At 41.4% G+C, this 16,231-nt stretch overlaps 1 protein-coding gene across 1 annotated transcript in view; it reads left to right on the top strand.

The window, feature by feature from the left end:
- The window catches only part of LOC109922424 (TBC1 domain family member 19), a 45,340-nt gene extending 32,603 nt beyond the window's left edge, over positions 1-12,737 (top strand). The window contains exons 8-10 of the mRNA XM_048601707.1: positions 751-823; positions 6,155-6,193; positions 12,592-12,737. Of these exons, the coding sequence (XP_048457664.1) occupies positions 751-823; positions 6,155-6,193; positions 12,592-12,737 (258 nt within the window). The remainder of the gene's footprint in view (positions 1-750; positions 824-6,154; positions 6,194-12,591) is intronic.
- Positions 12,738-16,231: the final 3,494 nt, after the last annotated feature.

Below are 16,231 nucleotides of genomic sequence, written 5' to 3'. Positions count from 1 at the left end.
TGCTGTAAGAGCTTGCCCAGTGTTGAATTCGCTATAGAATGGCATGCAAGACCACCATGAGCTAACTTAAATCCTAATCTTCCAATTATTTCTCTCTAAACTGGCTTTTATTTCTTGTTTTGGTATGCATGAGGTCAAGGAATTTGCTATTCAAGAATTCTGGATCAGATCTGTGTCCCAACATTCCATGGTGTAGTATGGAATGTAGGAACATTGCAGTGCCTTAAATTTGCTTCATGTTAACCGGTTGGCTAGACAGCTGGTTTGTAATGTAGAAAAATGTTAATAATATGAGGCTAATAACTTTATTTGGGGTTAGTTAGCTCAGTTGGCTGGATGGCTGGTTTGCAATACAGAATGACATCAACAGCACAGGTTCAATTCCTGGGCTGAATTTACCATGAAGGGCTCACCTTCTCAACCACATTCCTCACCTGAGGCATTGCTGACCCTCAGTTTAAACCAACGCAAGTCATCTGTCAAATAAGAAATAAGCTGTCTGGGACTATAATAATTAAACTTTTTTTTAGTTTAGAGTGGCATCATGGTTGGCGCAGACATGGTGGGCTGAAGGGCTTGTTCCTTTGAGCTCTTCTATGTTCTATGTTCTTTCTAATGAAAGAGCAGCCTATGGTCCTCTATCTACGGTGACTTACACAACAGTATTATTGTCATAGAGTTTTTTATAGTCACAAAATCTTCAGTGCATACAAATTTGTTGATTACGTTTTCCCTTTTTATTCTGCAAAGAGGGATCTGTTTGCTGAGCTAGCTTTAAACTATGAACAACTTGGAATTGATGACTCGATGCAGATCCCTACAGGTAAATTCTTTTAATTGTTTAATGTTTTTAGAGCATTAGGAATTCCTCATGTTGAATTTTTTTCCCAAAAGAAATTATAGATTGAATAATTAACTAATCATTTAAACCACCGATTAGCCCTTATTTCATCCCCTTTAATACACATTCTATGGTTACGATCATTGAACATCTTTGTTTGCATTGTCAAGATTGGGAACTAATTTTGTGAGGTACAAAGCCATGTCATAATAGTTTGAATTAGTATGTGTAGCACCAATTTATGACACCATTGCATAAACAGAAAACTACATTTTAATTAGTGTGGTATTTTACAGGGTTTTCACGTGTGTTGCCAAATGATTTCTTTCTCCTTCCCATCTATGTTAAGGGAGTAAATTTCTAGATTGAGGCCACTTGTTTAAAGTCTCACAAGATGATGCTACAACCCTGATTATATATTTTAGCACTCAATGCTGTGTGCAAAACTTAAGTGCTTTTAACTATTTAATTTATCATGTTAAAGTTTATAGTATTCTAGAGTTTTGCGTAGTGCAGAAGCAAGTTTTTTTTACCTAGACTAGGGCTAAAGATCTTGTCATTTTCTAAAAAATATATCTGTAATATTTGCATCAGTGGAACATTATTTAGGGTAAATGCAACCTAATCTATCACAAAATTTAAAATAAAACTTTTATTTCAAAAATGCAAATGCTGCATTTTCCTCACAGTAATAATTCTTCTAGAAATGGAAGCATGAAGTAAATGATAAGTTTATATAAAACACTTGTTCAAGCACAATTAGAGTGCGCATTTTGTGATTCACCATTTCATAGAAAACAGAATAGCCATAACTATGGTGTGTTCAGAATTGACTCATTAAGGTAATGACAGGAGTGGAAAGCACTAGTTATGAGGATGATTCTCGAACTCAAGATTGGACATGGATGAGATGCTATTTTCTGCTCAGATCCACTGTCAGTGCATAGACTGATGAGTGTCTGGAAAAAGTTGAAACTGTTAGTTTGAGGCAAACGCGAAGCCAATTTCTTTGGGAACTAGGCTGACTGATCCTTTAAGCCCCTCACCATCAGGCCAGATTACCGGAAGGTGATAAAATTATGGAATGGAGGGGCTGGGATGTGCGCTATAAATCGGGAAAAGCATATTGTCAAAGTGAGGCACTAACAGGGCTTTGGGAGCACTGCTGCCTCTCTATTGAGGATAAAAACCTGGTCATCAGGTGTGAGGTACTCACTGTGTAGCTGTGTGGTGCAGATCTGGCCCATTCCCTGAGCCCATGCCACTGCAGTCACCTGATCCATCTTCCACTTCATCCAGAGGTCTAAGATGGACCGTGTCTGCAGCGACACCATATACAAGACTTTGGATAAGGGAGCGGAGGAAGACATACCCAACTCTGCCTCATCCTGATGGCCATCTTTGTGTGTGGTTGCATAAAGCTGTGCGAAGACCCTCAGTATGCAAACATCAAGTGTCACTATGTACTGAGGTTCTACCTGTACCCAACTTTGCAAAGGATGGTCCTTACTTTGCTGCTGTGGAATGATTCAAGTAGTTGGACCGTTCCGTATCACCTATTCCTCGTGGAAAAATTTGCGAAGAAAAACATCTTTGACCATAAGTGAATCAGGCAGTGGTCAGCACATAATGTCCTCAAGACCCTGTGGGAAAAGTAGAGGGTTGATCCTGTCGGATGGTTCCGGAGCAGACTGTCAAAGTCATTTGGAGGAGCTCGAACAGTTCATACACTTCACTAACACCTTCCACCCCAACCTTAAGTTTACCTGGACCATCTCTAACACCTCTCTCCCCTTCCTGGACCTCTCTGTCTCCATATCGGGCAACCACCTAGAAACCGATATTCATTTCAAGCCCACCGACTCCCACAGCTACCTAGAATACTCCTCCTCCCACCCACCTTCCTGCAAAAATGCTATCCCCTATTCCCAATTCCTTCGCCTCCGCCGCATCTGCTCCCAGGATGAGGCATTCCACTCCCGTACATCTCAGTTGTCCTCTTTTTTCAAGGACAGTAACTTCCCCTCCTTGGTGGTCGAGAACGCCCTCAACCGTGTCTCCCACATCTCCCGCACCTCATCCCTCACACCCCGTCCACGCAATAAAAACCAAAAAAGAATCCCCCTCGTCCTCACGTACCACCCCACCAACCTCCGGATCCAACGCATCATCCTCCGACACTTCCGCCATCTGCAATCCGACCCCACCACCAAAGACATCTTTCCCTCCCCACCTTTATCTGCTTTCCGGAGGGACAACTCTCTCCGTGACTCCCTTGTCCGCTCCACACTCCCCTCCAGCTCCACCACACCCGGCACTTTTCCCTGCAACCGCAGGAAGTGCTACACCTGCCCCCACACCTCCTCCCTCACCCCCATCCCAGGCCCCAAGAAGACTTTCCACATCAAGCAGACGTTCACCTGCACATCTGCCAATGTGGTATACTGCATCCGCTGTACCCGGTGTGGCTTCCTCTACATCGGGGAAACCAAGCGGAGACTCGGGGACCGCTTTGCAGAACACCTACGCTCGGTTCGCAACAAACAACTGCACCTCCCAGTCGCGAACCATTTCAACTCCCCCTCCCATTCCTCAGACGACATGTCCATCCTGGGCCTCCTGCAGTGCCACAACGATGCCACCCGAAGGTTGCAGGAACAGCAACTCATATTCCGCTTGGGAACCCTGCAGCCCAATGGTATCAATGTGGATTTCACAAGTTTCAAAATCTCCCCTCCCCCCACCGCATCCCAAAACCAGTCCAGCTCGTCCCTGCCTCCCTAACCTGTTCTTCCTCCCACCTATCACCTCCTCCCACCTCAAGCCGCACCTCCATCTCCTACCGACCAACCTCATCCCGCCCCCTTGACCTGTCCGTCCTCCCAGGACTGACCTATCCCCTTCCTAACTCCCTACCTACACTCACCTTTCCTGGCTCCATCCCCGCCTCTTCGACCTGTTTGTTTCCTCTCCACCTATCCTCTCCTCTATCCCTCTTCTATCCGCCTCCCACTCTCTCCCTATTTATTTCAAAACCCCCTTCCCCTCCCCCTTTTCTGATGAAGGGTCTAGGCCCGAAACGTCAGCCTCTCTGCTCCTATGATGCTGCTTGGCCTGCTGTGTTCATCCAGCCCTGCACCTTGTTGTCTCGGATTCTCCAGCATCTGCAGTTCCTACTATCTCTGGCAGAATGCCCTATTTGCCAAAACTTTCCAACAAGTACCAAGTCATAGCTTGGCTGTTGGTGAGAAGGGCGCTACCTATCAGATCCTTCATGTACATCCACACTTATCTGCCATTGCACACTACCTTTGAAGCAGTTGTAGAGACAAGAGACTGTCACACATCTCTTTCTGGAATGTGCTTTTGCAAAGAAGGTCTGGAGAGGGATGCAGTGGTTTTTGTTGAAGATCATCCTGAATACCTTCATGGCTCAGGACTGGGTGCTCTATGGGCTGTTTCCCAGGATGCACACTGAGACCAACATCGACTGTGCCTGGGCAACCATTAACTTGAGAAGGATGCTCTTTGGTCTGCCTAGGTCATCCTGTGTAAAGAGTCGACTTCGACTGAGTGTTGGAGACTGGCACATTTCCAAGGTCCAAGACTATCTGCTGAGGAATGCACTGAAGCTTGGGGTAGCTGCCGCCAAAGTGCAGTGGGGAAAGATCACCATCTAAGGTCTTTCTGCCAAAGTATAATGAGGGTCCATTATGTCCTGAGACCCCCTCATTGCCTCAAAAGGAACAAATAGATTTCTTCACATGAGTAGAAAATGCCTTTGTTTTGCCACTGCAGGGAAGCTCTGAGGAATGTCAATTTTTTTTTAGTTCATTCACAATATGAGGGCATCACTGGCTAGGCAGCATTTATTGCCCATCCCAAATTGCCCAGGGGACAGTTAAGAGTCAACCATATTTCTGTGGGTCTGGAGCCACATGTGGGCTAGACCAGGTAAGGATGGCAGTTTCCTTCCCTAAAGGACATTAGTGAACTAAATGGGTTTTTCCCCAATGATTGACAATGGATTCATGGTCATCATTAGACTGTTAATTCCAGATATTTATTAAATGCAAATTCCACCATCTGCCATGGCAGGATTTGAACACAGGTCCCCAGAACATTATCTGGGTCTCTAAATTAACAGTCCAGCGATAATACCAATAGGCCATCGCCTCCCTGCCATTTAAGTATGTTGTTTTTTTTCCATCCATGAAGACTGTACAGAACTGTTTTAGGACCTTTTTTTATGTACTTACAGTTTTTTTTATGAATAAAGTGTATTTTTGCAGTTAAAAGAAACACATTCATGAGGCACAGCGACATAGTTTGCAGTCTCAGCATTTACCCCACTCTATCTGTACCATCAACCAGAGGATCAACCCTGGTTCAATGAAGAGTGAAAGAGCGCATGCCAGCAGCAGCACAGGCATGACAAATAATAAGGTGAAGTGCAACTCAAACAATACTCAAGAAGATTGACACTATCCAGGACAAAGTATCCTGCTTGATATGGTACCACATCCACAAACATCTGCTCTGTCGTCCACCGATGCTCAGTGAGAGTAGTGTGTAACATATACAAGATGCACTGCAGAATTTCACCAAAGTTCCTTAGACAGCACCTTTCAAACCCGGAGCCACTACCATCTAGAAGGACAAGGACAGCAGATATATGGGAACACTACCACTTTCAAGTTCCTCTCCAAGTCACCCATGATCCTACTTGGAAATATATCGCCATTCCTTCAGTTTTATTGGATTAAAATCCGCTGTAATGGTATTGTGGGTCCATCAACAGCAAATGGACTGCAGCTGTTCAAGAAGGCAGCTCACCAACACATTCTCGAGGGCAACTGGAAATTGACATTAAATGCTTTCCTAGCTAGCAATGCCCATGTCCTGTGAATGAATAAAAGAAAACTCAATGTACTTGAGCCATTCCCATTGGAGAATGCACATTTCATTGTAGAATGTTTTCAAATTTTTTATAAAAGGTGTTTTACTAGAATGGACTCATCAACAAGAACAGCATTAGGAGAATTTTCTTTGCATAGAGTGATTTTGGAGCGCAGCATCTTTTAGAGAAAAGGGCAGTGGGATGAATTTTAGATTGCACCAGCAAAGAGGTGACAAAGACAAGATGAACTTAATGTCCTTCTGTGCTGTAAACTAAATGCAATCATTTCTGTGAGAATGGTTCCCGACCTGTGATGTTTTGTTAAATGGCCAGACGGCTTTATAGAATTCTGATTATTACAGAGTTACTTTCTGGTTCTAATTTATACTATAACTGCACATTGTCTCTTACAGAGTTGTTTGAAAGTGAGTATATACGTCTTGGTCAAAGAGGTAAGAACCTGCTGGAAATGACTCAGAATCGCGCTGATTTCGTCCTTTGCTTGCCAATTTCTTAATGCTAATAGCCTTTCCAAGTGTGTGTTAGCCTTGTTCATATTCAAACTGATTACAGGGCCACTGGCAAAAGACTGGAGGCAGATAATTTTTGTTCACTAATTTATGTAATTTATCATGTCCTCTTGTGAGGAGAGAAATGAAGAGAAAGTAGTAAAATAATGCGCACAAGAGAAGATTAATGTTGGGGAGCGTCAAAGTTTGTTTTTCTATTCTTTAATGGGATCTTAGTATCACTGATAGGCCTAGCTTTTGTTGCCCATCTTTAATTAGCTTTGAAATAAGTGGCTTGGTGGGCCAATCCAGAGCGCAGTTAAGAGTCAATAACATTGCTGTAGATCTGGAGTCACATATAGATCAGGCTGGGTAATGATGGCAGATTTCCTTCTCTGGAGAATATTAGTGGACAGATGGGTTTTTACAATAATCAATGATAGTTTTGTGATCCTACTGCTGAGACTAGTACAAAGGAAGGTAGTTGCGGTTGTTGGGTGTTAGTCATTTCACCTCCAGACAATCTGTACAGGAGCTCCTCAAGGTAGTCTAATTTGCCACCATCTTCAGCTTCATCAATGACCTTTCCTGCATCATAAGGTCAGAAGTGGGGATGTTTGCTGATGCTGCACAATGTTCAACACAATGTTCCTGACACCTCATATACTGAAGCAGTCCATGCCCAAATGCAGCAGGACTTGTACAATAAACTGATTTGGGTTGATGAAGTGGCAACTGACATTTTTGCCAGGCAATGACTATCTCCAACAAAACAGAATCTAACAATTTCCCCTTGACATTCAATGATATCACCATCACTGAATCCCTCACCATCAACATTCTGGGAGTTACCATTGACTAGAAACTGAACAGGACTAGTGTTATAAGTACTGTAGTTCAACAGCAGGTCAGAGGCTCAGAATACTGCAGTGACTAACTCAACTCTTATCCCTAAAGTCTATCCACCATCTACATTGCACAAGTGAGGATTGTGATGGAATACTCCCACTTGCTTGGATGAGAGCTGCTTCAACAACAGCCAAGAGGCTTGACACAGTCCAGCATAAAACATCCTGCTTGAATGGCACCCCATCCACAAATGTTAACTCTGTCCACTACTGACACTCAGTAGCAGCCGTGTGTATGATCTACGAAATGCACAGCAGTAATTCACCAACGGTCCTTAGACAGCACCTTTCAAACCCGTGGCCATTACCATTAGAAGGATAAGGACAGCAGATATGTGGTAACACCACCACCTTCAAATTCTCCTTCAAGCCACTCACCATACAGACTTGGAAGTATATTGCCATTCCTTCAGTGTTGCTGGGTCAAAATTCTGGAATCCTCTTCCTAATGGCATTGTGGACGTACCCACACCAATTGAATTGCAGCAGTTCAAGAAAGCAGCTTGCCACCACCTTCTCGAGGGCAACTAAGGATGGGCTGTAAATGTTGGCCTAGCCAGTGACACTCACATCCTGTGAGTGAATAAAAAAATTCCAGAACGATTAATTGAGTTTAAATTTCACCAGTTGCCATGATAGGATTTGAATCCATGTCCCCAGCATATTAGCCTGGGCCTATGGATTACTTGTCCAGTGACATAACTACAACACCAGTTGCCCTTTTCTTAAAGCATTCAATACTTTCTTAAAACATTCAATATTACTTTCACTGAAGGACTTGTTTCAGGGATACTTTCTTGCCAGCATGGTATATGAAACTTGGAAAAGTTCCTTACTTCTGGTGTTTGAGGCCTTACACACATTTCCACAACACATTTTTATTTCATTCGTTGGTCTGGTTAATGTCAGCCAAATGTATTTGTATTCAGTAATTTGTTTGCTTCGAGTCCTTTCCTTCTGCTGCTACCTCTCGTGAAAACTATCTTTATTATCCATACTTTCCCATCAATGGCCCAGATTGTACTTTGTGGCCACCTATCTGTTGGTTGCTACCCGAGTTTCTGGGAAATGTTCAAAATATATGACACTCTACTTTTGCTACTTGCCTTGTTAACATTTATATGGCTGAATTTGTGGCTTAGTTGGTCGCATTTTTGGTTCCGATTCATAAGGTTCCAGGTTTAGGTCCCATCTCAAGACTTGAGCACAAGTAGCAATGAGTTTTTCAACGTTGGAGGTGCCATCTTCCTCCTTACAGAGAATACAGCCCAAAATAGGGTGTTCAGAGCCCTGGAGGGCTGCCTGACATTATGCTCCTCGCTCTATATGAGGGGAGAATCCCGGCCTTCATAGGACGACACTGGGACTGCTCCTTGGAGATGCAGAAATCTGCATGTCCTGCCAAACAAGTAAGTACTACTCTTCATTACACTGCACCTCTTAAATGAACCCAACTGTCAGTGTCATTAATTGTACACAACTGTTAACCACTGGCTGCAAAGCCTTCTCTCTCTTGTCTCTTGCTGGTACTGCCAGCATGTCAATTACCTTTGCGGTGAAATGGTCAACTCTGCTGGAAGCTACCTCTTTGATTTCTGAGGATGAGAGGCCTGAGTACTGTCCAGTTCTTGGTCAATATGTGATGTTCTAATATCATTGTGCCCTGCAGGCCTTCCTTCATAGGTCACATCTTTTACCCTAGCCACTTGAGTGTGGTTGCAGCCATTTTCTTCCCCATTGTGCACTTTCGATTTCCAACACCCAGCAATGCAAGTACTTCCAGAGCACACTGCCAGTGTGTCTAAGAGATGCCATAATGATCGTAGGGGATTGGCAAATGCTGGAAGTCAATGTTCAGGTGCATGAAGGCTGGTGCATAGTGCCCTGAGGTGCTGTTTGATTGTATGTAACATGGAAGTTGTTTGAGTAAGCACTAAGTTGAATTTGCCAAATGTCTGCTGTGATTTCAATGTTGAGTTTTCTTGATGTCTAACTTGACATTTAATGAGCAGTAATCCCCTTTAATTGGCAGCTTGTTGTTGCTTAGTGAGAAATTTGCCATGCTGTTTGTCAAAAGCATAAAAGATAGAAAGTTGTGCCCAGCATTGAGATTGGCCTTGCATGATTCTCGTCCAATTGTACCTTAAATCTTGCCATAGTCTATGCCACTTGTGTCTCTTTAAGAATCCACCATATAGTATTGCTTCTGATATCAATTTCAGCCTCACCAGATTCTCATCCAATTCTGCCACAAATCTTGCCATAGCCTACATTACTCAGATATAAGAGTCCACTTGATATAATTGTACGACTGGAACTCTCTTCCTGAAAAGGTGGTGGAAGCAGAGTCCTTAAATATTTTTAAGGCAGAAGTGGATAGATTCATGTTAAACAAAGAGCAAAAGTGTTATCAGGGATAAGTGGGAATGCAGATTTGAGGTTACAATCAGATCAAGCATGATCTTACTGAATGGTGGAGCAGGCTTGAAGGGCTGATTGGCCTACTCCTGCTATTGATTTATATGTTCGCATGTATGTCTTTCATTCGTTTGTTGATTTTAATGTCTTATTACTTATACGTGTTGAATTCAGAATACTTAATGTGAATCTGTCATGAAATAATGTTGATAATGCCCTTTTTAGTGCAGTGCCCTCAGAGTGTTACAAATATTAAGCCTTTTGTTATATATACAATATTTAACTTTTGGGAGACAGAGACAAGAAAAAACATTTTCCTCAAATTACATGCACTAAAATGCTGAAAGGCAGATGCAGCAGCACTAAACCTGTCCTTTGTAACTCCTTATGACTTCTGGACCATCCATTCATTACTATGTAATGTGGAATCAACTATTTTTTAAACTCAGGTGCCTCATTTCTGCATCTTGCATGTTTTGGATGGAGCAAGCTGACTGTGACACATTATATTATCATCTATATTTCTGATTGTTGGAATAATATTAAATATGACTATAGCCTATTATTTGTCTGTGTACATAACCTATGTCGTTAATTTTTGACAAAACCTAAGCCTGAATTTTCATCTGCAAGTTGGGTATGCCAAATCAGGAAAATTCCTGGTTCTGTGAACCCATGTTTAAAAATGTCTGCCCGAACATCAGATTTTCGGCAGGCTATATTAGAAGTCTGGACGGATGACCTTGGAGAGAATGAAGAGGATGCCAAATGCGGATTTGGGATGGGCAGAAGTCCCTCCTCAGGACTCTGTCACTGTGTATAAAATTTAAGAAGAAAGAACAAAACATAAAACACACTTCCTACCTTCAACCAGCACACACTCCCCTTACTCCATCTATGCTGAATCATGCCATCTCATGTATTCACTTACGGGACTTGGACGTCGCTGGCTGGCCAACATTCATTGCTCTGTAATCACCTCACCCCTTAACCTCTCATATCAACTCCAATAACCCATCACCTTCCATTTCAACCTATGCCCATGTTCCAGCTCTGTGGTCCTTTATGTCCTGAACCTCCACCCACCAATCATTGCACACACCTACCATGACAACTCACCTGTAATAGATAGACCTCAGGGCCAATGCAGAGATGAGAGAAAGTTAAGTTATATTAAATAAAGTCCTAAATGTCAATCGTGGGCTTCATCATATTGAAAAAAAAAAAGACATTTACATTACTTCAACTACAAAAAGCCTTATAACGGCAAACATTTAATTCATGTGCTTAATCCTTTATAACACAAATGTTGGAACTCATAGATCCATTTTACAGAGTCTACAATCACATGTATCTGTTAATCAGACTGTGAAATCACAGGCATCCTGCTGTTATAATAGTTGTGAATCAGACATTGAGCACTAATCCAGCAATAGAAACCCTCAAGATTACAAAAACAGAAAGACTGAACTAGTAAGCAATAATTGACTTGGCCCTTGAGAGTAGCTTTTGACAGGTTCTCTTAACAGTTTTGCTAAGTCTTGACATGTTTGATATATCTTCCTTACTGTTTCTTCTGACACTTTTGGCAGTTAATTTTGACTGTTCTGTTAATAGTTCCAATTATTTTGACAGTTAATGAGTTTGTGCACTTTTGTGCACATTCATGCTCGCTTTAAACAACTCTGAAGAGGACCTTATCTCCCAAAAGGAACTGTACCTACCTTACAGGTGTCTCAAGACCATATCCAAAACATTATCTTGACTATCCTAAGAAATGCACAAAGTTCAGACTTGTTCTTACCAGGTTAGTATGCATATTTTGGGTTTCACTCTTTTTGATTACAAAAGATTGACTTCAGTTGACAATTTAAATGGACAACTTGCTCTTGAAACTTGCATTTGAGATCCTGATGCACCTGCATTTCCACGCTACAAAAATGGAAGAGTCGTTTTCAGGAACAGGTCTTGCACTTTTCAGCCATTCCTGCCATTTTTGTCGGATACAGAGGCTCTCCACTGTCATGATGAAAATCGAGACTCTAATGTTGAAATGTTCTAAATCATATGACAAGGTATAAAACTTTCTTCTTCTTGGACAGTATCAAACCTGACAATGTGATGGTGAGGTCAACCTCCCACCAGGTCATATTTGCGGCCTCCTACAAAACGTTGCTTCCATGGAGGCCAGAGCTTTACACTTATACCAGAAGCATTCTATGTGTTGCAATTTCACTTTGAGGTTTTTCTATCAAATCATAGTCAAAGTCTCATTTCACATATCACTACTCTAGTTTCTCATTGCCCTTGCCTTAAACTACATCTTTTATCAACATGAATGCAAAATTAATTTGCTGAATTGTGTCTCTGGAGTGTGAATTTGACACTAGGAAATATGATACACATGTTTGAATGAGGCCATTATTTATAAGCTCCCAACAACTTTTAGGGTCAAATGAAGATACAACCATCATTGATGCAGTTCCTTCTGGTTGCTTTCAATGTTTTGAGAGATGTGAAAAATAAACAATCTGCTGTATGATGTAGGGCACATTAAAGCTACATCAGTTCTCACTGGTATGAAAATCGTGAGTAGAATAGAAATATTCTTCTGGGATTTGTTTCAAAAAATTATATGCAACTCTTAAACATTTTTTAAGTAGTTTACTTTCTTGAAACCAATTTGGAAATTATTACAAAAAACCTGTGTATATTACCTTCAAGAGTTGTATAAACGTGCAAGGAGCTGTCTAAACTAATAGAAAAATACAATATGAATGTTTACAGATGTAATTTGAAGGGTAATACACATGTAACGATTATTATGTATTTCATTCTAACTATAATGTGAGTATGGAATTGTACTTCAAGCAAATGTGGTCATAGTCAGCCATTGTCCAGTTCCTTCCTGTGGCTTTCCTTTGCTTTTCCTCCACTGGGAAATATTTTCACAGCCGAGGTGTAGCTTTTGGTGTTTATTTAGTCATATAAAACTAATCTTTTGTTTACCTCTAGTTTTGTCTGAACAAGACAGTGCTGCAGCTCAGCAGTACATTCGACAGGGTTGTCCTACAGGACTACGAGCAGATATGTGGGCACTCATTCTGAATATTGATAATCAACTGGAGGTAATGAACTTCTCATTATGCTACCTTTTATGAATCTGTGTAATCTAGTTTTTGCATTACCATTTGCACGACAAATTTCTATTCCAGTGTGAATTTGGCATTTGCATAACATTACTTGATTTCACTGCATTTTAAAATCAGGCCTTTAGACGTTCATCTCGGGATGGACTGGAAAATTTTGCTGTAGTGTTGACACTTTATAATATCCAAATTTAGATTGTTACAGCATTAAAACAGGGCTTTCATCCCATGAACAGGTATTTTGTACTACTTACACTAATTGCCCTTCACCTGGTAATTTGTTATGCTTTTCAAATTTTTTCAGACAACTAATTTCCTTTAGAATGAATTTAGAAAATTGTTTCAACAGTGGTTTGTGATAAAACATGCCATGTTCTAAACATACTGTTAATGTGTTTGTTTAGCCATCCCTTTTATTATTTCTGTGATCTATCTTAAATTTCATCTCTCTTGTTACTAGTCAGTGGAATCAACCTTTCACTATTTAATCAAAGCCTTTGTCAATCTTGAAGATCTGTCAGATTATTCCACAATTTCTGACAGTGAACAAAAAGTGTCACTCCAATACCTCTTCAAAACAATTTTTTTTTCCTTGGTAAAATCTTACTGTATTTACCCAATATCTTTTCTATTGGTTTTATATTCTTCGTTCAATGGAGTCCCCAAAACTGCATGCAGTATTTCAACTCAATGGCAAGTAGTACTTAGGTAGGTTCTAAGTGTCTACCAATATTTGGAGAGTCATCCCAAGGTCAGTACCCCAAGATTCTAGAAACAGTACAAAACAAAATCACTGGAATGCAAGCATAGTCCTGGGCTTTAGAATCAATGAGAAGAGAATCTGGGAGAAATTTAAAGAATTGTTTGAGTGCTTGGGCATCTTTGGCAGTTCTAGGATCAGAAAAAAAAACTGTCCAGCGATTTGAGAGCACCGGTAAAGGGGTTTTGGGAATGGAATGGAAATCACAATGGAGAGTTATTGTGCTGAAGTCATATAGAGATGAGAATAAGGGCTCAGTAACCTGTGGAAAAGGAAGGCTGGGGATAATAGGTTCTGAATTGTCATTTATTTATTTTGAAACCTCTTGTTCCATTACCATGATTAGCCCCCCATTGACTTATTCCTCCACCAAGACTTCCTTTTGCTTCTTTTACACTTGCAGATTATGACCCCTACTGCTTTCCTCATTGTCAACAGATTTCTGATTTTTTTAATGTATTTGCTTTAAAGCACTTCAGAATAAAAATACTGCTTCTCATAATGCATATGTTGATAATTAGAGAACGAGTGTGTGTCTTTATTTGACATATGCATTTCCCCTGCAAATATATAGGCATTGGCATTGAGTATATCAACTTTTATAGTTTTTAATGAAGGTACATTTCCATAAACAAACAAAAGCTATTTCAGAAAATGCGCAAACGTTTATCATTAACTCATATTTCACATTCTTTGGTTGGTATTTAGTATAATAATGGTAATTTCTCCCACCTGTTGAAGAACTTGTGGGAACCCCAGCACCACTTTTGACTGAGATGCCTGATGCCTGTATGAGAAAATCAGGCACTTAACTGGGCAACACAGGTCTCCTGTCCAATTTAAGCCCCAAATAGGGAAGAAATCTTGCCTTCAAGAGATGCTGGCCAATCAGAGGCCAGCAGTTCTACAATACAAGGACTGAGTTTGAGAGTTATAGTATTTACCCAGTATTTATCTCCAGTTCAAGAGTGATATGTCTACAGAGTCAGTTTGGGTTGAGGTCAGGAACAAGAAAGGAGCAGTCACTTTGTTCAGGGTTTTTTACAGACCCCCTAATAGTTGCAGAGAAGTGGAGGAGCGGATTGGGAGGCAGATACTGGAAAGGTGCAGAAGGCACAGGGTTGTAGTCATGGGTGACTTGAACTTTCCAAATATTGATTGGAAACTTTTTAGTTGTAATAGTTTAGATGGAGCGGATTTTTTCCAGTGCGTTCAGAAAGGATTCCTGACACAGTATGTAGACAGGCCAACACGAGGAGAGGCCACTTTGGATTTGGTGCTTGGCAATGAACCGGGCCAAGTGTTAGACCTGTTGGTAGGAGAGAATTTTAATGGTAGCAATCATAACTCTGTTACTTTTACAATAGTCATGGAAAAGGATAGATACATACAGCAGGATAAGGTTTATAATTGGGGGAAGGGTAACTACAATTCTGTTAGGCAAGAACTGGGTAACATAAAATGGGAACAGATGCTGTCAGGGAAGAGCACTATAGAAATGTGGAGATTGTTTAAGGAATGCATACTGCGTGTGCTCGATATGTTTGTCCCTAGCAGGCAGGGAAGATGCGGTCGAGTGAGGGAGCCTTGGTTCTCAAGAGAGGTCGAATGACTGGTTAAGAAGAAGAAGGATAGTTATATAAGATTTAGGAAACAAAGATCGGAAAAGGCTCTAAAGGGAAACAAGTTATTCAGGAACGAGCTGAATAAAGGGCTTAGGAGAGCTATAAGGGGGCATAAGGAAACCTTTGCAGATAGGATCGAGGAAAACTCCAAGGCTTTTTACACGTATGTGAGGAATAAGAAAATGACCAGAGAAAGGGTAGGGCCGATCAAGGATTGTAAAGGGAATTTGTGCATGGACCCTAAAGAGATAGGAGAGGTCCTTAATGAATACTTTTCTTCGGTAATCAAAACTGAGAGGGACCTAGTTGTAGAGGAGGACAGTGTGAAACAGGCTGGTAGGCTAGAGGAGGTGGAAGTTAGTAAGGAAGATGTACTAGGAATTTTGAGGAACTTGAAGATAGGTAAGTCCCCCGGGCCTGATGAGATTTATCCAAGGATTCTATGAGAAGCGAGGGAAGAGATCGCAGGGCCTTTGGCGATGATCTTTTCGTCCTCACTGTCCACGGGTATAGTGCTGGAAGGTTGGAGAGAGGCAAATGTCATTCCCTTGTTCAAAAAAAGAGAATAGGGATAACCCCAGAAATTACAGGCCAGTTAAACTTACAGGCCAGTTAGTCTTACTTCATTGGTGGGAAAATTATTGGAAAGGGCTGTGAGAGATAGGATTTATGATCACTTGGATAGGCACAGTTTGATTCATGATAGTCAGCATGGATTTGTGAGGGGTAGATCATGCCTCACAAACCTTACTGAATTCTTTGAAGAGGTGACCAAACACGTGGATGAAGGTAGAGCAGCAGATGTGGTATACATAGATTTAAGTAAGGCATTTGATAAGGTTCCCCATGGTGGCCTCATGCAGAAAGTAAAGAGGTTTGGGACAGGGAGAAATGTGGCAGATTGGATTCAGAATTGGCTGACCCTTAGAAGACAAAGGGTGGTAATGGACGGAAGATATTCAACATCGTGCTCAGTTATGAGTGGTGTACCACGAAGATCTGTGCTGGATCCTTTTCTATTTGTGATTTTTGTAAATGATTTGGATGTAGGAATGGAAGGATGCATTAGTAAGTTCGCGGACGATACGAAGGTGGGTTGAGTTGTGGATAGTGCGGAGGGC

The sequence above is a fragment of the Rhincodon typus genome, chromosome 1 (assembly GCF_021869965.1).
Source record: "Rhincodon typus isolate 14 chromosome 1, sRhiTyp1.1, whole genome shotgun sequence".
NCBI classification, from domain to species: domain Eukaryota; kingdom Metazoa; phylum Chordata; class Chondrichthyes; order Orectolobiformes; family Rhincodontidae; genus Rhincodon; species Rhincodon typus.
The sequence above is the reverse complement of the archived record's forward strand: the minus strand, read 5'-3'. Positions and strand labels throughout refer to the sequence as shown.